The 25,157-nt window shown below is 39.4% G+C and overlaps 2 protein-coding genes across 2 annotated transcripts; both read left to right on the top strand.

Moving 5' to 3' along the window:
* The first annotated feature begins 704 nt into the window (after window positions 1-704).
* LOC133367781 (olfactory receptor 14A16-like) lies at window positions 705-2,135 on the top strand. The gene is made up of 2 exons (XM_061591883.1): window positions 705-740; window positions 868-2,135. The coding sequence occupies exons 1-2, from the start codon at window positions 705-707 to the stop codon at window positions 1,849-1,851; spliced, it is 1,020 nt and encodes a 339-aa protein (XP_061447867.1). The 3' UTR covers window positions 1,852-2,135.
* Window positions 2,136-17,297: 15,162 nt separating this feature from the next.
* LOC133367780 (olfactory receptor 14A16-like) lies at window positions 17,298-18,260 on the top strand. Its single transcript, XM_061591882.1, has one exon. The coding sequence runs from the start codon at window positions 17,298-17,300 to the stop codon at window positions 18,258-18,260; it is 963 nt and encodes a 320-aa protein (XP_061447866.1).
* The last annotated feature ends 6,897 nt before the right edge of the window (window positions 18,261-25,157 follow it).

Below are 25,157 nucleotides of genomic sequence, written 5' to 3'. Positions count from 1 at the left end.
GCAGGGACAAAAAAGGGTGGATCAGGAACGAAGGACGGATTATCAGAATACAAGCGGACCAGAACTAGGCAATGAAACCCATCCCTAAATATTGGTTACCAGAACATAATTTGATTTAGGGCTTGTTCACACGGCAGATTAATTTGAGATCAAGCCTTCCTGCATACCTGTTAAATTCACAGAAATCACAAGATGTAGGAGGCAAAGGGGAGGCATCCCGTTGCTTTCCCCTTTCAATCCAAAGCAAATCAACCCAATTTTAATCTGAAAAGGGAAGGAAAAAACTTCTGTGCTGCACATCTCTAGGGGCTTGTAGACACTTGGCTCCGATGCTTTGGTGAGTCCCTGCCCACTCCCTCCCACTCCTTTGGTTTACCATTTCCTGTTTTGGTGAGTCCCCGCCCACTCTCTCATCCTCCATTTGTTTACCTTTTCCTGCTGGCTCCCGTTCTGCAAGCCTGCTGCAAACACTGCTTTTTTTTCTTTCACCCCTAACATGTGCAAAAAAGCATAACTCATTCAAACAAATATTTTCTGCTGGATTCTGAAAATATAAACAATGGCACTTGAGGATTTTTTTAAAATGAAACACTCTGGAACAAACTGAGCATTCTTGATTGCCAAAGTAACCAGAGGAAGAGATAGTTTGACCTTAAGAGGGCGTGGTCATTAGGAAACTGTGAGATTAACCCTTTCCCTTTAGTATGAACAGAAAAGAGCTGTTTGAGGGCTCATATAAGGTAAGACATGTGAACCTTTAAACCCTATCGCTATGAGAAAAGCTTCGTCTTTAATCCAAAATTCAGCTGATGTTCAGCTGCAGTGTGAACCAGCCTTTAGTACTGATTGTTCTCTTTTCTTGCACAGGCAGAAACCATTTCAGTAATGAATGAACATTTAGATAACAAATCCTACGTCTCTGTGTTTCTACTCCTTGAACTCTCAGCAATCCGGGAACTGCAGATTCTACACTTCTTTCTCTTCCTGGGACTGTACCTGCTAATTGTATCAGGGAATCTTCTCATCATCGTTGCAGTAGCCTTTGACCGCCGCCTTCACACTCCCATGTACTTCTTCTTGATCAACTTGGCCATCCAGGACATAGGTGCTGTTTCAGTAACTCTTCCCAAATCCATGGTCAATTCCCTCATGAACACTAGGCAGATTTCTTATGCTGGGTGTGTGGTCCAAGTTTTTGGATATCTCTTCTTTGCAGTCTCTGATATATTTCTCCTCACAGTCATGGGATATGATCGGTATGTTGCCATTTGCAATCCATTGCGATATGAAATGGTGATGAACAGAACAGCCTGCACCAAAAATATTGCTGTTGTGTGGGTTGCTGCCTTTCTTTATGCATTACTGCATACTATTGGAACTTTTGTATGCCCTTTCTGCTCCAATGTAATCAATCAGTTCTTCTGTGAGATCCCACAGTTACTTACACTTGCCTGCTCTAACGTATACCTAATAGAAATTGGAGCTATTATCATTAGTGTTATGCTTGTGTTCTGCTGCTTTGTGTACGTTGTTGTCACTTATGTCCACATCTTCAGTGCTGTCCTGAAGATCCCTTCCATTCAGGGAAGGAAAAAGGTCTTCTCAACTTGTCTACCCCACGTCATGGTCTTCTCCGTATTTTGTTTCACTATATGTCTTGCTTACCTCAGGCCTCCCTCTAACACTCCATCTTATCTGGACTTTGTATTAACTGTGATGTATGCTATATTCCCACCCATGTTCAATCCAATAATCTACAGCATGAGAAACAAAGATATAAAAAATGCTTTGTCAAAGTTGTTGTATTTGAGGCACTCTTCAGGGTCATTTACAACATCCATAGGTATGTAGATTCAAAATTCCACTTATATCACAAATTGGTCTTCTTGCATTCCTTCAGCTTAGCTACAACATTCACAATTTTCTTTCTCAGACTATATGGCCTGGGTATCAATCATATATGTATCTATTTATTTTGAAGGTTATACCCCACTGTTCAGTTGAGTGATTCTCAAAATATGCTACAACAGGCTGAGTATCCACACAATACAGCAACCATGAATCCACTGGTTGGTGGATGATGGATGGAACTGGGCTGACTTTCCCACTGTGCTGATCTTCTTTCTGGGAGGCAGATGTTGCCTCCCAGAAACAACTTATATATTATACTGAGAAAGAAAGAAAGAACATTAATACATTTTATTCCTCAAAGTGCTAAGTTGCATAAGATGAATTCAGTGTTCTGCAATTTCTTTTTGTGTTTCCTCTAATATTTCTTCCCTTGCATTCCTTCATCATGGGAATAGTTCTCAGGGAAATATGGGGACTTTCAACATGGATGATGATGTCTTCTCCTAGAATGGTAATTGTGATTATTGTCAGGTAAAAAACTTTGCTTACAAGAATCCATTACAATAATGTTTTGTATTTCAGTTATTCCAGGTACTCATGCTGCAAAAAGGGTGTAACTCTTATGGTGGAAAACATTGCTTTGAATTCACTTCTTCATCCATTTGATTCATTCAGATACTTGTTTTAATGATTATTTAATTATTATATTTGTATTTGCCAGAGGTCTCTTGTCTTAAACTTCCTGCTGTGCTTAGGGATGTATACATCACTCTGTCATTCTCACATGTTCAATCAAAAATATGTTCTATATTATTTTCAGTAATTGCTTTTTTGGAAAATGCACAAAAAGAAACACATTTGATTGTATGCGTTTCCCCATGTGTGCATTTTCTAAAGTGTACCCACATTAAATCCTAAAATAAATGTTTTATATGTGTGTCCTCCTAAAATATGCATTTTTTTATTTCTATGTGTTTTTGTGGATTTCACCAAAATAAAAATTATCTCATTTAATTATGTTAAATATGGTCTAACCTGGGGTGGCTCACACCCATAACCTTTCTTTCTATTTTGAGAAATACATTTTCTAATCTTAATATTTGGAGCTAAATGATTGCAGCCCCAGCAAATTGAGAGAGTGGAAACATCTAAGAGTTAAATGATTTGTTCATTCGAGAGGATTTTTAAAAATAAAATAAAAAGTGGGGAAAATTTGTGACAATTATCAACTGTCAAACTTATCTTGAATACACGGTATCTGAGTATATAATTTGGAGTGCCTAAAAATGTGAGAGACTCTGTCAGGGACGCTTGAGCAAGGATTGGACTGTGTAAATTGTTAATTGTTAACTTCCGCCAGGCCTTGAAGACCTGGTTTTTTAGGCAGGCCTTTGGGGAGGGTTAGGTTTTTATTATTCTTGGTTGAGATTTTATTGTCTTAATGTATTTGTATCTTCTTCTTGTGTACATCGCTCAGAGTGACTGAACAACCAGCCGGATGGGTGACAAACAAATCTAATAAATAATAAATAAATTCTTAAAAATAATTTGTTTTACAGACTTAAATGGAATTCAAGCATCTTTTGGTCTCATTCATGGGAAAACTGCTGACCTAAGAGAAGGCAAAAGGAGGAAGGGAAGCAGAAACATGGGAGGGGGCAGCTTCTGAGGGCTCACACTTTAATTCTAAAAATTTCTACTCAGAAGTAACTGCCACTTCCTTCAATGGTGTTTACTCCCAGGTAAGGGGAGTTAGGATTGCCTAAAAAAAGAGTGATCCCTGTCAGGGAAGTTAGAGTTAGTCATGGGCTGTCTAAACTGTTAGTTTTTTTAAAAAAAGTTTGTTTTACATTCACAGTGCAACCCTAACCATGCCTACTCTAAAGTAAAGTATATGCACATGTGTATCTGCCATCAACCAAGATGGCAGCAGGGGCATCAGACCCTTAGGGAAACTTTATGTGCCATCTTAGTTGATGGCAGGCTTGTGCCCACAGTGCCACTAACATTTATTTCAAAGGAGAGGTAGGTGGGGCATGCAGGTGGGTGTCGCAGGACTGCACAGTAGTAGAGGGGTACCTGGAAGCTCCCTCTCTTCAATTTGGACACTGCCACAGATCGTGGAAGGGAGAGTTACCCACCCACCCTAAGGAGAGGCCCTTCAGTTGCCCCTTGGGCCCAGGGGCCTTCAACCAGGGCTCAACCTGGCTGCCCTCTGGTGCTGGCCCTGATTACTACTGTCCACAAGTATTCTTAATTTCAGTTGTCAAATTTCCAAATGAGTGTATGTCCTTTTGTTGCTATTGTTAAAGACCTGGAAGCCAGAAGCACTTGCCAATTGACTACAAATCTCCCAGGAATCTACTAATAGATTACAGCTTACCTTCTGGCCACCACTGCACTAAATCATTCGTATGGGCAGAGGCCTACTTGCAGGGTTGTTGTAGCATGATTCAAAGGAGTGCTTGCAAGAATGAAACTACAATGGCAGAGGTATGACTCATCAAAACATTGTCAAAGAAACCATTCTCAAAAATACAATGTCACCTTCCTACTGTGTACCCACAAACTGAGCAGTTTTTTGGGGGGGGGATTTCCTCATCTCTGTGCAGCTCTCACTTTCTGAGTCAAGAGTCATGCATCAAAATTAGGCACACGTGATGGTCAAACACAGGATAATGGCTGCCTCCCTTAGAAACTGCCGCCAGAAGCATCTGCATCACACACTAACCTGCCTTGTGGGGTTGTAATACTGTAGATCAGGATGACTTTTGGTATCCAATTTTTTATCATTATTATTATTACAATAACCCAAGATCCATCAACCCGAGCAAGCCACAAACGATCTACATTTAGAGTTAAATCATTCTTAGCCCAGGGATTTGTTTTGAGTTCTAGAACTGAATTGAGCTCACAATATTTCCACACAAAAATCCATTCCTGATTACCAACCCCCAGCTTTCTTCTTTTCTGCAGTACTGAACTGACAGGCACCTTGACCTCTCCCCACTTAGTGAGTGGCAGTGCTGCCATTACCAGGGGAGCACTGCTGTTGCAGAGTCTGGGATCTACCCTGTGTTTTACTAGAACCCCAAATTCGACCAACTGCAGCCAGCTGCAAAAGACAGATGTTTAATATGAAAGAACATGATGTCTCTGAGATGATGTTGAGCACAAGGTTATCAGAACTGAGATCAGCTCACAGTCTTTCCACACATAGATCTATTCCTACTTTCCACAAGTATTCTTAATTTCAGTTGTCAAATTTCTAAACAGGTGTGTGTCCATTTGTTGCTATTGTGAACAACTGGGAGCCAGAAGTGCTTGCCAATTGACTACAAACCTCCAAGGGATCTATCTATAGATTACAGTCTACCTTCTGGCCACCACTGCATTAAATTATTTGTATGGGCATAGGCCTACCTCGCAGGGTTCTTGTAGCATGGAAGATTGAAACTACAGTGGCAGAGGTAAGACTCTTCAAAACATTGTCAAATAAGGCATTCTCAAAAAAACCCCACAATGCCACCTTTCTACTGTGTATCCAGAAACCAAGAAGAATTTTTGTTGGATTTGCTCACCTCTGTGCAGCTCTCACCTTCTGAGTCAATAATAATGCATGAAAATTAGACACACATAATGGTCAAACACATGATAATGGCTGCCTCCATGAGAAACTGCCGTCAAAAGCAGCTGCATCACACGGTTGTATGGTAACACAAACCTGCCTTGTAGGATTGTGATACTCTAGACCAGGATGGCTTTTGGTATCAATTTTTTTATAATTTTTATTACTACAAAAACCCAAGATCCACCAACTAGAGCAAGCCACAAAATATATACACTTAGACTTCTTAGCCCAGGGATTTGTTTTGAACTCACAGTATTTCCACACAAAAATCCATTCCCGATTACCAACCCCCAGCTTCCTTCTTTTCAGCAGTATAATGGTGGGGTGGTCATTTTCTTGTTTTCATTGTGAAAAAGGAGTCTGAAATCCTCACTGATCTTATTCCCTACCAGAAGTAGTTGAATTCCTCACCTGCCCATATGTTCTAATTTTGTTAATTGGAGATATTTGATTCTTGTAATATTATTTTATTTTTTAAAAATATAACATTCAATCTAATGCCTTGTCTCCGATTCTTCTTCTTGGGTGTGGGGGCAAAAGCTAAACATTATGACATAGGTCATAAAAAGGAGATACTGACGACCACTTCTTGATACTGAGCTACAAACTTTCCCACTGAAACACCATAAAAACCAAAGTCCAGAGCTTTCCTGTTTCCCAAATACCAGGAAAGGCTTTCAGGAGACAGAGTATGCTACAGGGGGAGCAGCAATCCAGAAAGCCCAACTGATAATTTCCCCCACGTTTATATTTTGAGTGTAGGTCTGTGTATTAAAATAGATGATATCCTTAAGAAAGAATCAGGTATACCATGTTGGAAGAATCATTTCAGTTCATACTGTTTTAAACAACTTGTTTCTATTGCAAGCACCTCCTCTTCAAAATATCTTCATATATAAATATTCAATATATTTAGGTCTGCATTTACACAGATTTATCGATAAGTCCTATTGAACTCTATAGGACTTATATTTCAGTAGACATTGGATTCAGTAGACATAGGATTGTTCCGCGAAAGCCCACATCAAAGAAAACCATACATACTTTAAGAATAACAGGCAATAATAACTGCTGTATTTTAATAGCTATAATTACAGAAGTGTAGGGTTGCCAGGTTCCTGGCCTGAGACTGATCCTGTATCTTTAGGAGAAGAGAAAGTCAACCAAGTGCAGGTGTTCTTGCAACACTATAAGAGAAAAACCACAAGGTAGAATTCTCCCTTCCCCCTGCACAACTTTTAAAGATACAGAAGACCTCTTGGTTGCCAGGCCCAGCCTCCAAGAGGTCTTCTGTATCTATAAACATTGTGCATGGGGAAGGGAGAATTCTATCTTGTGGTTTTTCTCATTATAGTATTGCAAGAACACCTGCACTTGGCTGACTTTCTCTTCTCCTAAAGATACAGGGTCAGTCTCAGGCCAGGAACCTGGCAACCCTACAGAAGTTGGTATTTTCTTTTAGACGTTGGTATTTTGATTTAAAATCTTAAGAATATTCAGGAAAAATGAAAAGAGTAAAACTACATTCCCCTTTCTGCCAAAATTCTTTATATTGAATACACCTTGACAGGAAACAGTTTCAGGAAGTATACTAGACCCAGCCTGCCTTGTCTTGTTGCCAGTAAAAGGGAATTGTTCAATGGCACATGTAATATATGTCAATGAAGCCATTTTCTTTTCCTGGCAACAAATGTGTATATAATGGAGACTCTACACTCATTGAATGTTACATGTGAATAACTGTACGAGTGTATAGCCCAACTACTTGTGTAGCCAGGTACACCGACTGTACACTCATTGAATGCACTGTGTGAACTCAGTCTTCTTCCATTCCTCCTGCACACCATTCATACTTTTATTTGTGAGACCGCATGACCTGGTGATCATTAATCCATTCATTTATTTTTAAGTTTACACCCCAATGTTCAGTTGAGTTATCCTCTGACTGATGATTTGGGACAAGCCATGTTTCCCATCTACTCTGTCATCCAAGAACATGCAACTGGCAATTGGAACAGATTTTTGGCAGAGAGCAGGAAATGAAAATCTCTGCAACTCCTCCTCCTCCTCTGGCTAATGGATTGGAGTAGGTTGATCTCCCCTTACTGTGACTCTCTATTTGGGAGACAGGTGCAGCCTTTTGGTGTTCTTTGGTCCTTTCACATATGTTATAGAGGGCAATTGTTGTGACATTCAGTTCCATAACAGTATTCATTCTTGATTGAATTTAGCTTTATGTATCTTCTTCCATGCCTAGACATAAAGGCATACAAGACTGCTGAATGTGCTTATCACCTTAAAGGAAGATGAACCAAATGGAGGCATATATTGTGACTGCTGCCACCAGTCACAGTACCAAGGGTCATTCTGTGTCTAAACCTCCTGCCCAGGAAGTAAAGAATGGCAAAAGGTAGACTAACTTGGTCCTGTCAGTGTCCTGTCCGATCAGTGATGCTTGATTTCCTCTTCCCTTAAGAATCCCTTGGGTAGCATGTCAGTAGGATAGGAAATATACCTCTGGTTAACTTACTTAAGCCTCATCCAAACTTCCGTTTGATGACATCACTGGATTTCCCACTTCAGATGTTCCACCTCTGAATGTAAGATCCTAGACAGGGAAGGCATGTTTCCCCTTTATGAGCACGTGGTCCTCAGCGAACCTGTGATGTTTTAGTCCACTAAGTCAAAATGGAGTGCAGGAAACAGAAGCCAAATAGTCTCACTTCCAGCCCCCTCTTCAGATTTGCTCCATAGAAGTATGTGATCCCTCTATGGATATATCACCCAGCTGTGGATGAATATGGGTGATAAGCCCATAAGTCATAGAGATAAATGGCAATGGTCCCTGGTCTGTTTCTATCCTTCTTCCTGGATATGATGAGCACAGTGGACAAACAGGCTTAGGTTTTGAATCCCAGCAACCTTCCCTAGCCGATCAGGAAAGGGGACTTGGAATATAAAGAGGACATTGTTTATAAATAAGTGTAAATCAGTAAAATGTTTAAATCTGAAAAAATATTTTTAAAAATTCATTTTGAAACAGTAGTTGAGAAGACAATTCTGTTAATGTTTGCTTTGTCATTCTCATGTACCTACCAATACTGAGCTAGTAGCTGGCTACTACTACTAGCAGAAGTCCAGTCCAGAAAGTTAACATTACTCAGCATGCCTTGATTGCTAATTTGTCTCGGACTCCTGAATCCAAGTCTCAAGGAACACAATTGTTGGGTTGGGTTGGACTCCTGAGACCAAGCCAGTAGGAATGAAAAATCTTATATTCTCCACCCGATAGTAAAAGCTTCATACTGTAAGGGTGCACAAACCTTTTAATGGTCTCAAAAACAAAAGGAGTCACTTATTTGTTCATTCGTTTAGAAATAGTTTCATGGTGCTTGAGGCATGCTGAGCACTGTAAGGAGGCTGAAGCTTAAAGAAGCAATTACATCTGGGAATTTACTATTGATGAAGAAAAATGGTAAGTTATTTTCAGCATTTATAACTTTAGTGATCACCTGGGTAATTTTCTGAGGGGGGGATGCAGACAAATACTACATTACATCTGTGCAGGCTGGGGCATCCTATTATATGATCTCTCCTAGAATCTATATAATCTATAAATTGTATACAAAATGATTTAGGAAGACTGCACAAACTCTTATTGACATCAGGCAGGCATGTTTGCTTTGCTCTTTCCGCTGTCTCCTTGAAACAGCTTTCTTTACAGCAGCCTATCCAGACATACAGAAGCTACATATAGACATATAGAACTAGTTTGAGCTTATTGTTGATTGTAATTAGTTTTGGAATGCTTTTAAATAGCTGTGTTACTGTCCTTTAATTAATAATTTAAATGTTTTATTTTATTGTAAACAGCTTTGAGGTTTTATTACAATCAAGTGTTATAGACATTTTGATAAATTTTACAAATGTTCAGCAGTTTTACATTATCACCATTTAAGGACAGAATTACATCTCCTCCCCCAACAAAAATAGGGAACATGCTTTCTTCAGTAGCTTGTGACAACTAAGTAGACATCAGTTTGTTCTGGCCATTAATTTCCACACCACAAATTGGGCTTCATTTGATTAAGAACATAAGAACATAAGAAGAGCCTGCTGGATCAGGCCAGTGGCCCATCTAGTCTAGCATCCTGTTCTCACAGTGGCTAACCAGGTGCCTGGGGGAAGCCCGCAAGCAGGACCCGAGTGCAAGAACACTCTCCCCTCCTGAGGCTTCCGGCAACTGGTTTTCAGAAGCATGCTGCCTCTGACTAGGGTGGCACAGCACAGCCATCACGGCTAGTAGCCATTGATAGCCCTGTCCTCCATGAATTTGTCTAATCTTCTTTTAAAGCCGTCCAAGCTGGTGGCCATTACTGCATCTTGTGGGAGCAAATTCCATAGTTTAACTATGCGCTGAGTAAAGAAGTACTTCCTTTTGTCTGTCCATAGTAGTAGTAGTCTTTATTACGGTCACAAGACCAGCCTTAAACAAACACATTTTAATTACATAGAAGAGGATATAAATAAGTAAATTTAAAATTACAGACATCATAGTATGAGTCCTATGATCAAACAGCATAAATCTTAAATGTTAAAAACTACATAGGTGTCAATTATATGAGTCGATTAGAAACAAATTAATCTGATAATTAAAATTAAAATTAATAGTGAAGTTTTAGTTCACTTCAAAAGTCAGATGAAATTTAAAAGAAATCAGTTCAGTTATTTTTCTTAAAATTTATAACTATCAGACTAAACTTAGCAACTGCTAAAGTTATCTCTGGGTAGTGGTCTGATAATAAATAATCCATCCAAAAGGATTCCGTTTGATGGCTATATGGGTCTAAAATTGGGAGAATTAAATGAGATCTATAAGAATGATAATATCGGCATCGTAATAAGACGTGAGCATTGGTCTCTATTTCCCCCAATCCACATTGGCATATGCGAACTTTATATGGAACTTTATTGTATCTTTCTTCAAGTACCGCTGAGGGTAGAACATTTAGCCTCATCTTAGTGAATGCCTTGCGATATTTAGGAATGATTAGATTAGATATATACGGCAATGGTCTTAAAAAGCTTAAGTTACAGCGATGATTTTTTATAAGCATTTGTTGATGTTGCACGTCAATATCTCTTAGACGTTGATTAATATTGCACCGAGCAGCATCAAAACCCATGGCTATAAGTGATGGTAAAGAGAAACCTATTTTTTGGACTTTATTTTGGATTGTGTTAGCCCAGATTGATTTATGATTATCGTAAAGGATAGAAGGAGTTAGGCCAGTCGGGTCCAATATTAATTTTAGCGATGTGGTGATTCTATAGAACCAAACCTTGGATTCTATAGACTGAACACCCAGCTCCAGCCTTAAAACACAATTAGGAACGCAAGGGGAAACTGCCATAATCGATCTTAAAAAACCATTCTGGACCGTTTCCAGTTCAGATAGGTTATAATTTTTAGCCAACTGCGACCCAAAGGTTAACTGCGGGATAACTTTAGCACTAAAGATTTTTAACGCTGGGAGAATGGACTGTCCACCTTTAGCATAGAAAAAGGTTGTCAATGCTTTCGTGGTCTTTTTTGCATTGAGCACCTCCAATTTGGTATGTTGTCGGTAGCTACCAGATGATTGGAAAATTATTCCTAGATATTTGAAGGAATTCACTTGTTCTATCTCTTGGTCTTGAATTACCCAGCGATGTTTGGATCTTGGTTTATTAAAGATCATTACTTTCGTCTTTTGATAGTTGATATTCAATAGTTCGGAGGAGCAATAGAAGGCTAATTTAGAAAGTAAGCGTTTCAGACCTATCGGGGTTTTTGAAATTAATATTATGTCGTCTGCATATAAGAGAATGTTTCTAGATTTACCTGCTAAAATAGGAGAGTGAGAGGATGTAGTAGCCATAGTTGTAACAATATCATTAATATAAATATTAAACAACAGGGGTGCAAGAATGCAACCCTGTTTTACGCCCTTGAATGTCGGAATAGGGTTAGTCAAATGTCCCTTGTTGTTACATCTAACTTGTAAAGAGGTATTTTGATGTAATCCTTGTATTAATATGAGCAGGCGCTTGTCAATCCCTAGGTTAATTAATTTAGACCATAATCTGGCTCTATCAACCGAATCAAAGGCCGCTTTCAGATCTGTAAACGCTGTGTATAAAGCACCACCTTTTTTATTTGCGTATTTTTCAACTAGATGTTGTAATATAAGTGCTTGATCTAGTATGGAACGTTTAGAACGAAAGCCCGCCTGTTCTGGCGCAAGAATATCGTTTTGTTCCGACCATAAGACCAATTTAGAGTAAAGATGGGCTGTGTATAGTTTACTTATAATATTAAGTAAGCTTATTGGCCTATAGTCGGCCGGATTGGTTTGAGAGCCTTTCTTAAAGATTGGGATAACAATTGCCTTACCCCAATCTGATGGAATTTTCATTGAGGAGTCAATATAGGTGAAAAGCGCCGCAAGGATGGGGGTCCACCATTTAGCATTAGCTTTGAAGATTTCAGATGGCAAATTGTCAGGACCTGGTGCTTTGTTGGATTTTAATCGGGAAATAAGCTCTGAGATTTCCTCAAGTGTTACAGGTGGCCAAGAAGGGACATCACTTGTCAAAAATTGGATATCGTGAAAAATATTATTATTTGCTTGGTAAATTTTTGAAAAGTAATTTTCCCAGTGGGTTGAGGGAATCACACAATTTATTTTAAAGTTAGACCTAGGCCAGTGACAAGAAATTAGAGACCAAAAAAGATTAGAATTTTGCAATTTGGCGGCATTTAGCAATTGTTGCCAGGTCTCAGTGATTTCTTGGGCTTTTTTCCTCCTTATCAAGTTTTTATATTTCTTTTTGATCTCACAGTAAGTTTGCAAATGGGAGATAGATTTGTTCTTAACATAACTATGGTAGGAGTCCAGTAATTCCTTGTGGAGTACTCTACACTCGTGGTCAAACCAGGGTTTTGAATTATAGTAATCCTTATGTGGTTTAATTTTTGTATTTTTATAGATAGCAGTTTGCAGAGCAAGTATTAATTTTTGAAGTTGGAAGAACGGATCATTGTGACAGGTGGGAAAGAGTAGTTGCTCTTTAATGGACTGAATTTCGGGAGAGTTTAGGCTGTCTATAATTGCCTTTTCTATTCTAGGGACCCATTTAATCCTAGCTTGGCGTATATTTATTTCCTCATCAGCAGAGGTATATTTATCTAAGTGTATAAACTCCTTACCACAATTAAGTTGCAGTGATACAGGCGAATGATCGCTTTCCGGGCGGTTTGCTATATGATAATTTTCAATCGATTGATATAATTCTTCAGATATGAAGACTAGATCAATCGTTGACGAACCCTGAGCAGCAAAGTAAGTAAATTCACCTTCTACGTCACCTCTAGTACGACCATTTAACAGGATAAGATTGAGTTTAATAATCAGGTTCATTAAACAGAAACCCGCAAAATTTATTCGTTTATTCTTTGATTGTCTGAGGGGTATATTATGGTCGTTTACTAATGAGGGGGAAACTAGATGAAATTTAGCAAAAAGGGATGAATCAGATTGTCCTAGTCTGGCGTTAAAGTCGCCAGCTAGGATCACCAGCATTTCTGGGTAGCTTGAAATCAAGTTGGTTATTTGAGATTCTAATGAGTCTATTTGATTTGTAACTGTTTTTTTATGTCGACATGGAGGAAGATAAACATTGATCATTATTAGCGAAAAGTTTGGCAATTTTAAGATGATAGCTAATGCCAAGTTACATAACTTGTGAAGCTTAATAAATTTAAATTTCATTGAAGTCGCAATATAAATGCTGAGTCCTCCTTTTGGGCGACCGCCTTTGTCACTTGCGGTAGCTGGCATATGGTATGCTGAATAGCCTTGCATATAGATCTCTTGCGTGGACCATGTTTCTTGGAGTAAGATGAAGTCGTAGGTGCATAAAAAGTCTTTTATATATTCGTCGTTCACTTTATTCTTCCACCCAGAAATATTCCAGGAAACCATTTTTAATTTGTCTGTTAATGGCTTGTCATTGAGTCAGTTATCAATAGAAGAAAGTTGATTAGGATTCAAGGATACGTCGCGTCGTGGGATTGTTTCATGTTCCAGTGAGTTTGGCTTGTTTTGAGACATTATATCAACTGTAGAACTTGAAATTGTATTTTGTTTAGCAGAGGATGTTTTCATTTCTAATACTTGAAATAGGTTTTTTAATCCTGTAAGAATCTCAAGTTGAGCATCTAAGTCCAGTTCATGGTATGAATTTAGAAGTAATAACTCTTCTGGTAAGAAATTTGGTTGCTCATTTGCCTTGTTTACTGATGACAGGTTTGCTTCTGCTGGTAGATGGTAGTGAATAACAACATTTTCCAGTAGGTTTTGAGGACTCACGGGAATTGGTTCTCCAGATGATCTATGATCCGGCGCTTTATTTTCTTCATTAGAGGAGCAAAGAGTTAAAGAAGATTTTAATCCCATTAGTAAGCTTAACGGGGAAGCATGATTCTCAAAAAGTCTGGTGATCCATATTTCACTATCTCGTAGATTGATTCGATTCCTAAGGAGAGTTTGCACTAAATTAGAATCATGAAAGGTTATTATAGTTCTGGTGTTTGTATAATTATAGAATAGATATTCAATATTAACAATTTTATTAGGTGGAATAGTTTTGTTCAACGTTTTTTTAATCAATTTGCAGAAATGATGTTTACGTTCTTGCAGATTAAGAACTGCTTTGGGCTTTGGATAATTTATTTCTGTTTAAGATTAAATTTGTGGTATGGCAAAATGAATTCATACTTGTGTGAATGTTTCCCTTTAGTTCAGGTTCTTTATAAATATCCTGTTGTACAGCCGTTTGATCTACTTCTGCAGCAGGAATGTCTAGTTTTGATGAGGAGTCTTTAGACGACAGGCTGGTATTTCCATTTATGGATAGATTTAACACCTCAGGGGCTTTTGATTTCTTATTTTTCCTTCTTCTCTTTCTCTTTTTCTTCGTTGTTTTCTTGGAATTCTGAGATGGAGGATCAATTAGCTTAAAAAGCTTACCATAGTTCATACGCGATTTGGTTTTGTTTCTAACATTTTTTATTTTTTTGTTATGAGGATTTTTGCAGAGATCTGGAACCTGAGATCTATCCCTTGGATCTTTTGTAATATTTTGTCTACTGCCTGTAGACGTCGTTTGACATGATTGAGATAACATGGGTTTTTGAGAATTCCTTCGGTCTTTATTGTCAAGTTTCATTAAACAGTCTATTAAAATAGTGAGTAATGAAATGGATTCTGTAACAAAATTTGATATCTGAGATAAAGATTGAGTTACAGCCGAAGCCCAGGTTTCATTTAGTACTGTTGGATTGTGAGGAGGGATCTTTATATATTCCTCACTCTTCAGAGTTTGCAGTCTGGCTGAGGTGTTAGGGCTAGATTGACTTTCATGCTGTAAGTACTCCGTAGACAAATTAGATTTAATTAGCAATTCATCTGAAAGATTGAAATCAGACATCACTTCTTCCTGTGCCCATTTTTCAAGTTGGTCCTTTAAATGAGATGAATCAGTAGATATCTTGTTGTGGGAGGATTCAAGCAAAGGCATAGAGCTATATGAAATCTCATCCAGCAAATTTACTCCCAGGGTTTTTTCATCCAGCTGAATAGAGTTATTTAACTCTTTGGCGAGTAAAATTTCCTGAGCCAAGTTTGAGTTTAGTACTTTACCTTCATTGTTTTCCATTAGATACATATTACAGAAGAGCTCTTTGAGATGTAAAGTCAAATAGGAGCTGGAAAGAAAAGTCGATGTGGCAAAATAATTTAGTAGGAGAATAATCCTTTTAGATAAGCTTTTAAATAGCAAACAGATGGAGCTCTAAGTAACCACGTCTTACTCCGTCGCCATCTTGAATCTATCCGCTTTGTCTGTCCTCAATCTTCCAACATTCAGCTTCTTTGAATTCTTTGAATGTCCACGAGTCCACCAGATTGTGGGGCAAGCTGCTGTCAATTGACTCTCGTCTTGCAGTACTTTTTTTATAATCCCACATTTAAAACATTAATTTTAAAATGACTAAATTGCAGCAGTTCTAGTTTAACCCGTGGTCTGCATAAGGTGAAAGAAGGGAAATTGGCCCAGACTTAAGGTACCTAAGAGTGTGTCTGTGCTACTCTGTGTGTTGTGTGAATGTGTGACTGTACAATATGGGAATGGTAATTCAACACTGACATCATTATGAAATAATGGAAGGAAATGTAAAATATAGTGAGTCTATCGAAAAGCAGATGTACCTGTGTGGGCATAACTACACAAAAGGTTTAAACCCCCCCCCATGTAATGTCAAATTCCTGGCCCTGGCCAAGTATAAGACAAGTTAAGTTTGAGATTTCAAATGGATAACAAACACTGCTGGTGGTGAAGTGGTTAAAGGTTTATTAGAGACTGTTTATTTTGTTTGCAAGCAGTAAAACACTAAAACAAAACTAATAGCTAGTGGGTCTCTTCCCCTCCCCTGTCTTTAGTTGCTCTTATGTTTGCCCTGCAGGCTGGAAGTCTTGAAACACAGCAGGAAGGATTCTGGCTGGAAACTCTAATTGAAGCTAAAGCTTAATCTTTCTTCTTGATGGTACTTCGAGGCTGTGTTAGCCCCCTGGAGTCTTTTCCTGATGTTATCTTGGAACTGCTTCAGTCCCATTGAGGCATAATCTCACTGTTCTAGGGGTCCTGTACTTATACCCCCCAAAACCCCTAGGAGAGGGCACCTTATACCTATTAAATCATTATCTTCCCATCATCCAGGTTGCTGGTTTAATCATCAGGTGATCTCTCCTGATCCTGTCCTTGTGACACCTTGGACTGGGAATGCAGCTGTATTCCCACTGTTAATGGCTTGTTTTCACTACAAAATGTATTCCCACTGTTAATGACTTGGCTACTTGTTTACATTAGCCAAGTGAGAACATTTGTAAGCCAATTAGCTCACCATCCCTTCAAAGCTTGAGAAAGTTCCGAACAATCCCCTGGAAAGCAGGAGTGCTGGACAGATTATATTGTTTTGATTACTTCAGCAAAGATTCTCAGACTCTGTGTTGGTTGTCAATACAGGCATAGGGAATTTCCCAAATGCTGCTTCTGTGTCAGGGAGCCTGCATTTTGAGCTCTCCAGATTCAAATGCTAAGCAGTAAAGTGTGCAGATGCAATCAGCACACCCATAAATCGGGTTTGGGGCAATAATCAGGGGACAGAGGGAGAATGAACATGCCATTCTACACCTCCTCAATTTACATCTAGATTCTTCCAGAAATTGGCCATACACCTCCCCATAATAATAATTGTGGAAAAAACTGCAGTTTGCAGAGGCACTGAGAATTCACCAATGGAATAAATCAAGGATGACACAAATATCAATGCAGAAAGCAGGCAGGAGAAGAAAAACAATGTAATTCTTTTCCTTACCAAATCATTAAGCAGCACATCTGTTAGCCCAAGGCAAGAGACAGACTCAAAGGTGATTTATTGATATGTAAATAGCACAATAATTTTCTGTAAGCATTTTTGTTAAAAATTATGTTATTTTTTTATTCTGCAAATAAAAACATAGCGGATGAAATCAGCAAATAGAAAAGCAAGCGGGGACAAGAAAGGGCGGATCAGGAATGAAAGACTGACTATCAGAATACAAGTGGACCAAAACTAGGCAGTGAAACCATCCCTAAATATTGCTTACCAGAACATCATTTGGTTTACTATTCATTGTTACTTTTTCTTCCACAGGTGGAAAGCATTTCAGTAATGAATGAACATTTAGATAACAAATCCTACGTCTCTGTGTTTCTGCTCCTTGAATTCTCAGCAATCCGGGAAATGCAGATTCTACACTTCTTTCTCTTCCTGGGATTGTACCTGGCAATTGTATCAGGGAATCTGCTCATTATCTCTGCAGTAGCCTTTGATCATCACCTTCATACTCCCATGTACTTCTTTCTGATGAACTTGGCCATCCAGGACATAGGTGCTGTTTCAGTAACTGTTCCCAAATCCATGGTCAATTCCCTCATGAATACTAGGCACATTTCTTATACTGGATGTGTGGTCCAAGTTTTTGGATTTATCTTCTTTGCCGGTTCTGATTTATTTCTTCTCACAGTCATGGCATATGATCGGTATGTTGCCATTTGCAATCCATTGCAATATGAAATGGTGATGAACAGAACAGCCTGCACCAAAAGGGTTGCTGCTGTGTGGATTGCTAGCTTTCTTTATGCAGTGCTGCACACTAGTGGAACTTTTGCGACCCCTTTCTGCTCAAATGCTATCAATCAGTTCTTCTGTCAGATCCCCCAGTTACTTCCACTTGCCTGCTCTAACTTATACTTAATAGAAACTGGGGTTATTCTGATGGGTGTTATACTTACGTTTAGCTGCTTTGTGTATGTTGTTGTCACTTATGTCCACATCTTCAGTGCTGTTCTGAAAATCCCTTCCACTCAGGGAAGGAAAAAGGCCTTCTTCACTTGCCTACCTCACCTCATTGTCTTCTCTGTATTTTGTTTCACTGCAAGTTTTGCTTACCTCAGGACTCCCTCTAGCACTCCATCTCATGTGGACTTTGTATTAACTGTGATGTATAGTATTTTTCCACCCATGTTCAATCCAATAATCTACAGCATGAGAAACAAAGATATAAAAAATGCATTGTCAAAGTTGTTGTGTTTGAGGCACTTTTCAGGGTCATTTACTTCCACAGGTATGTAGATATAAAATCCCACCTATATTACAAATTGGTCTACTTGCATTCCTTCAGCTCAGCTGCGCTATTCATATTTTTGCTTGTCAGATCACATGGCCTGATTATCAATAATGCATGCATTCATTTATTTTAAAGTTTGTACCTCACTGTTGAGTTCAGTGATTCTCAAAGTAGCCTACAACAAGGTGGATACCCACACAATAGAGCAACCATGAATTCTCTGGTTGACGTATGATGGATGGGACTAGGCTGATCTTCCCACTGTGCTGATCATCTTTCTGGGTGGCAGATGTTGCCTCCCAGAAACAACTTATATATTATCCTGAGAAAGAAAGAAAGAAAGAAAGAAAGAAAGAAAGAAAGAAAGAAAGAAAGAAAGAAAGAAAGAAAGAAAGAAAGAAAGAAAGAAAGAAAGAAAGAAAGAAAGAAAGAAAATTAATATATTTTAGTCAAAGTGCTATGATCCATGGGAAGAATTCAGTGTTCTACAATTTCTTCCTAATATGTTTCCTCTATTATTTCTTCCCTTGCACTCCTTGATCATGGGAATAGTTCTTAGGGAAATATGGGGATTTTCAACATGGATGATGATGTCTTCTCCGACAATGATAATTGTGGTTATTGTCAGGTTAAAAATAAAAATACTTTGCTTACAAGAATCCATTACAATACTAACATTTTGTATTCCAGTTATATCCAGATACTCGGGTAGCAAAAAGGATGTAATTCTTGTGGTGGAAAACCTTGCTTTTAAATTCACTTGTGTTATTCATCCATTTGATTCATTCAGATACTTGTTTTAATGATTATTTAATTATTATATTTGTATTTGACAGAAATCTTCAACTTCCTGCTGTGCTTAGGGATGTATACATCACTCTGTCATTCTCACATATTCAATTAAAATATGTTCTATATCATTTTCAGTAGTTGTTTTTTTTGAAGAGTGCACAAAAAGAAACATTAGATTATATGCATTTCCCCATGTGTGCATTTTCTAAAGTGTACACACACTTTATCATAAAATACACATTTTGCATATGCTTTCCTCTAAAATATGTATTTTTGGAACTTATATGTGTTTTTGTGAATTTCACCAAAATAAAAATTATCTCACTGAATTGTGTTAAATATGGCCTAACCTGAGATTGCTCACACCCATATTTTTTCAATATTTGGAAAAATACATTTTCTAATATTTTTAACTGATTAGGCCTATGAAGCCCCAGCAAATCGTGAGAGGGGAAACAACTAAGAATTAAATTATTTGTTCGTTTGAGAGGATTTTTAAAAATAAAATAAAAAAATGAGGAAAATCTGTGACAATTATCAAGTCACAAACTTATCTTGAATATACTGTATCAGAGTATACAGTTTGGTAAACTAGCAGCTACTACAAGCCTTGTGGTTCTCTGATTGTGCCTCCCTGTTGCAGTGAGATGGTAGTGTTCCCCTCCTCTCACACACATTTCCATGAATGAGGAAGACACAAGCATATTGGTACACCCAGAGCTTGGAAAAGTTACTTTTTTGAACTACAACTTCCATCAGCCCAATCCAGTGGCCATGCTGGCTGGGGCTGATGGGAGTTGTAGTTCAAAAAAGTAACTTTTCCAAGCTCTGGGTACACCTTGCATAGCATGGTTTTCAGCTGCTCATGGCAAATCAAAATATTGCACCCAACAAATTTCTACTCAGAACAGACCTATTAAAATCAGTGCACTGAATTGTCAATTCTAAAATGTTAAGTTTGTTTTACAGACTGAAATGGAATTCTTGTCTCAGTCATGGGCAAATTGCTGTCATAAGAGAACTTTCCTCTTCCAACAAGCCTTTTAAGTTGAGACCTATCCCAGTCTGTGTCTGTGTTAGAATTGTTTTTAATATGTCTTTTAATATTTTTAACCCTTTTAAAAAGATGTTTTAATGTTTTTTTAAATATTTTTAACATTGTTTTGTTTTAATGTATTTTAAGGACTTTTTATGATGTTTTAAAGTGTTTTTAGTGTTTCTGTTGGCCACCCTGGGCTCCTGCTGGAAGGAAGGGCTGGGTATAAATAAAATAATTAATAAATAAACAAGAGAAGGCAAAAGGAGGCAGGGGAAAATAACCTGGGGAGCAGCTTCTGGGGGCTCACACTATAATTCTAAAAATGTCTACTCAGAAGTAAGTCCCAATTCCTTTAATGGGGGTTACTCCCATGTATGGGAAGTTAAGATTGCCTTAAAAAAGAGTGATCATGGTCAGGGAAGTTAAAGTTAGACATTGGCTGTCTTAATTGTTTGGTTCACAGTGCAATTCACAGTGCAATCCTAACCATGCCTATTCTAAAGTAAATTCCATTCAGTTCAGTGGGATTTACTCTCAGGTAAGAGGGTTAGGATTCCAGCCCTATAGAAGACAGTTCCCCTGGGTGGAAATGACATTGGTACCTGAGGAAAGGTCCTCAGATGGCAGGCATGTAAGGACATGCAGGTGATAAGGCAACGATGGCCTGCGTACATCTGCTGCAGTCAGACATGCTTCCACACAGGGTGTGGCGTGGTGTATGGGATTCATGGGGAATGGATGAAGCACGGAAGAAAGTCAACCGGCAGATTTGGGTGGCTTTTCTTGGGCACGGGGAGTTAGCCATTCACATCCCCACATTCAGCACTGGAAGGGTGAACTATGCAGGGCCGATGGTGTTCACCTGTCAGACACAGGTAACAACATATTTCTGGGAGACCTGCAGAGGTGTTTGCAAGAGGTGCTTCTTGGCAGTGGGGTAAAGGGGACTAAATAGAGATTTGTCCCCCTTTTGTGGTGGGAAGGTGCAGGAAGGGAAATAGGTAAGGACAGCTAGGTGGCCCCTGAGGCACCTTTGGAGGTGAATGGCAGTTCCAGAGGCCTTTCTGTCAGGGCTTTACAGCTCAGGGGCAGGATATGGGCTGCTTCTGGGGCCAATTTATCTCATCTACACAGGGGTTATACAGCCCCAGGTGGGGATGATGTGGGAAGGCCCCCCTACTCACCTACAAGGTGTTGCTGGGACAAGGGGTAAGCAGATGGGTTTGCCCTTGTCCCAGCAGGGGCTGGTCGCCCGAGAGCTGTGTGGCAAGCTGTTTGCTTATAGACAGTTCCCACACCTAGGTTTCCTTCTGCAGGTCACTTTAAATTGGGTTTTTTATTACTATAATTTTAAATAAAGTGGCCCTTGTTCAACCCAAGCTGATGTCTCTGTGTTTTATTTTGCCCCTCAACTGCAATCCTGGGAAGTGTAGTTTCCTCCTCAAAATTATAGTTCCCACCACCCTTAACAAACACATTCTGTGGTGGGATTCATGTGCTTCTAATGTATGTTGAATGTGCTTTAAATGCATGGTGTGGATCTGCCTTAGAATGCATTCATTAGTGAACTGAAAATAACAATTTTAAAAGACACTTTTTTAAAACAGGGCCGTAGTTCAGTGGGAGGGCACATGCTTTGCAGCAAAGGTCCCAAATTCATTCTTTGGAAGAGCCAATGTTAGTCCATGTCATCAGTACTGAGCTAGATGGCATCATATGGCCTGACTCGGTATAAGGGGGATTACTTTGTGCCTAAAAAAGGAAAGAGACCCAAGGGCCACAGTGACTCCAAAATTTATTTATGTATTTTATTTATATTTATATACCATTTTTTTGTAAAAATACTGAAAGCGGTTTATAGAAGGAATTAAAACAATGAAATTATTTGCAGAAACAGTTAAAGACAGATTTTAAAAAAACATTCAAAATGCTAAAACCAACAATGAGATAAAAACAGATAAAAAACATAACCCCGCTTCGCACCCGGGACTTACCGGGTTGCGGGGTGTGTTTGCGGCCTGGGTGAAGCCTGAGCCTCCATGCCTGGAGAGGGCAAGCGCACCAGACTGGGGTGACGCAGTAACGGTGCGCTTCTAGAGGGGGCGGGGCATACAAGCTTATTTAGGCTCACGCCATCCACCCCCTCTCCCTCTTCATAATTGTGGCAGAGTGCCTACAGCAGAGTGCCTTGTTGATGTGTGCGGTATTTGCATTGTAAGCGCTGTTACACTAGACTATAAGTGGTCAAGAAATCCAAGAACACGACATAGTATTAAGAGTCCATTTACTCCAGACATTAAGGCATGTAAGCTTTACAAGCAGTTTAGTTTTTCCCCATAGCAAGAGCACACACAGAAAGATGCTTCTTCTTCAAGAACAAAACCCCCACAGAGAAACTGGCTGCTCTGTCTCCAGCCCTTATCTCTCGTTGCCTAGAAACCAGCAGGTGTTGACCTTGACAGCCTGCAAGTTCCTACAAAGACATAACAAAAACTCTTCCTTGCTCCAGGCTTTCAGACTTGATGAAAATAACCAGAGGTAGTATTGCCTAAGGGTCAACATGCCCACCTTTTCATCAAGACTGTATCTATAACATTTGCAACTATAACATTTCCATTTCAGCAGTACAGTTCTACAATACATAGTTACACATATGCATCCAGTAATACATTTCAATTCATGGCATCATACATTACAGTTTCCAAGCTCAAACTTTATTAATCAAACTTTGGTTGTACACAAGTCAGATATAACGTTTCTGCCTCCATCTGTATTTCTTTGTGCATACCTGGGCTGCTGACTATACCCACAGTAAATCTGTCAGGAGGTTTCCCAATGTTAGCTCTCTCAGAGCGCCTTAATGGAATTGGAGCTTCGGCTCCTGCTGCACCCCCATCTGAAGCACTTGTACTTGGAACGACTTGCTCAGAATACATTAGATCGTCAGCCTTACATTTCTTTGTTTTACGTTTGCCCCAAATCAGTTCATTTAATGCATCCTTCAGTGGTATTTGTGTTCCTTCCACTTTCACCCCTTGTGTAGGTGTTGGTCCTGGTGTTGTTGTTTCATCTGACCCATTGAGAATAATTGTTTGTTCATGATCCCAAGGCTTGTCTGAGACTTTAATGCTTCTGCTCAGAACAACTTGCTGTGTTTGTGGAACCCACACTCTGTAATATGCATTCTGAAAACCCAGCACAAACCCTTCCTGTGCTCTAGGTGCCAATTTGCCATGTCTTTTCCCAGCAACGGGCACCAAATCTCTCAATGTGCTGCACCCTCGGCTTTCTCCCAGTGAGTTTCTCGTAGGGTGACATTCCAATGGCACTATGTAACACCCTGTTGTGCATGTAATTTGCATACAGAATACATTCTCCCCAAAAAGAGTGTGTGAGACTAGAATCCTCCAACATGGCTCTCAAAGCTTCCTGAAGCACTCTGTTTTTTCTCTCCGCTATCCCGTTAGAAAACGGAGAAAATGGAGCTGTGAAATGTTGTTCTATACCTTCACTTTCAAGGTATGCATGTAATGCTTTGCTTGTAAACTCCCCCCCTTGGTCTGATCGTATCGCCTTCACGGTGACATTATGCTGCGTTTGAATTTTCTTGATGAACAGACGCAACTTCTGCTCTGCCTCATCTTTCCTTTTGAGCAAATAAACATGAGTGAACCTCGAAAAATCATCTACTATGACCATAAAGTATCTTGCACCTCCTCTTGAACTGTTTATTGGCCCTGATAAATCAACATGGATTAGCTGGTAAGGGGCGGTTGTCAAGCTTTCCGCCTCCCGGTTTATGGGTGCAATTGTATCTTTTGCTTTATGGCAGGCATCACAATCCATCATCTGCCCACACTCAGTCAATTTCATGTTTTCACTAAGACTCGGGGTTTTCTTAATTGTTTTGTAGTTTGCATGCCCCAGCCTTTTGTGCCAATCATGTACACAGCCTTTATGTGTTCCAGCATTTAACATAGCACACTCTGCCTGATTGCTCTTTAATACAAACTGTGCATCTTTCAGGCTCCCTTGCATGCATATTTCACCCCCTCTTTTCACAAAACATTTGCCTTTTTCAAACACCACTGAAAACCCAATGCTGGTTAATTTTCTGACTGACAAAATATTATTAGACAATTCAGGGACATACAATACATCAGAAATTATGCCAATCTTACTCAGTTTCAATGTCCCTTGCGCCTTGACAGTTCTTCTCGATCCATCAGCTAAAAGAACAGAGTCCTGCACCGCCTTCGAAGTGTGCAATAAACGTAAATCCTTTACGAGACTATGGGATGCTTCACTATCACAGACCCATTCTGTCTCCATTAAATGAGGCTTTTCTGCGCTAACAAAGTTCACACTGCTCTGCTTCCAGCCTCCGTCTCTGTTTCTTTGTTTGACTGCACAGTCCCTTTGAATGTGCCCACGCGCTCCGCAAAAATAACAAGTTTTCAGCTGTTGCTGCTCCTGGTAGTTTGCCTGCTTGCTTCTGACAGCTTCCTTTGGCTCGGCCTTTTGCGCCTCCTGTCTCCGCTGCCACTCCTGGGTCAATTTTTCCTCAATAAAACCCACGTTCAGGTCGCCATCTGGCATTGCTTCCATAGGCATGACAAAATTATTCCAGCTTCCATCGAGTGAAGCCAGGATAATATACATCTTCTGAAGGATACTGTGTTCCACGCCTCTGTCTTCTAATTCAGCAAATAGGCGCCTAAATTCAGTAAGATGCTCAGACATGGTGCTTTCTCCGGTGAATCGCATCTGGTACAGCTTTCTTGCCAAACATAATTTTGATCCTGCAGTCTGTTGCACATGCAAAGCCTGCAACACGTCCCACATACGTCTGGCAGAGGGTTCATCTCTCACGTACATCAGTTGAGAGTCAGATAGAGCCAAAGTAATAAATGCCTGCGCCTTCTCATCTTTCCGCTTCCAGGCCTCTGTTGGTGGTGCTGGTGGGGTCCCTTCAATCACCTCAGATAAATCCTCTTTTATCAGAAAAGCCCGCATTCTCATCTTCCAGCTGGCGTAATTATTTTCTGTAAGTCTCTCCATCGGCATGCCT

The sequence above is a fragment of the Rhineura floridana genome, chromosome 11, assembly GCF_030035675.1.
Source record: "Rhineura floridana isolate rRhiFlo1 chromosome 11, rRhiFlo1.hap2, whole genome shotgun sequence".
NCBI classification, from domain to species: domain Eukaryota; kingdom Metazoa; phylum Chordata; class Lepidosauria; order Squamata; family Rhineuridae; genus Rhineura; species Rhineura floridana.
This window is presented reverse-complemented; position numbering and strand designations above follow the sequence as displayed.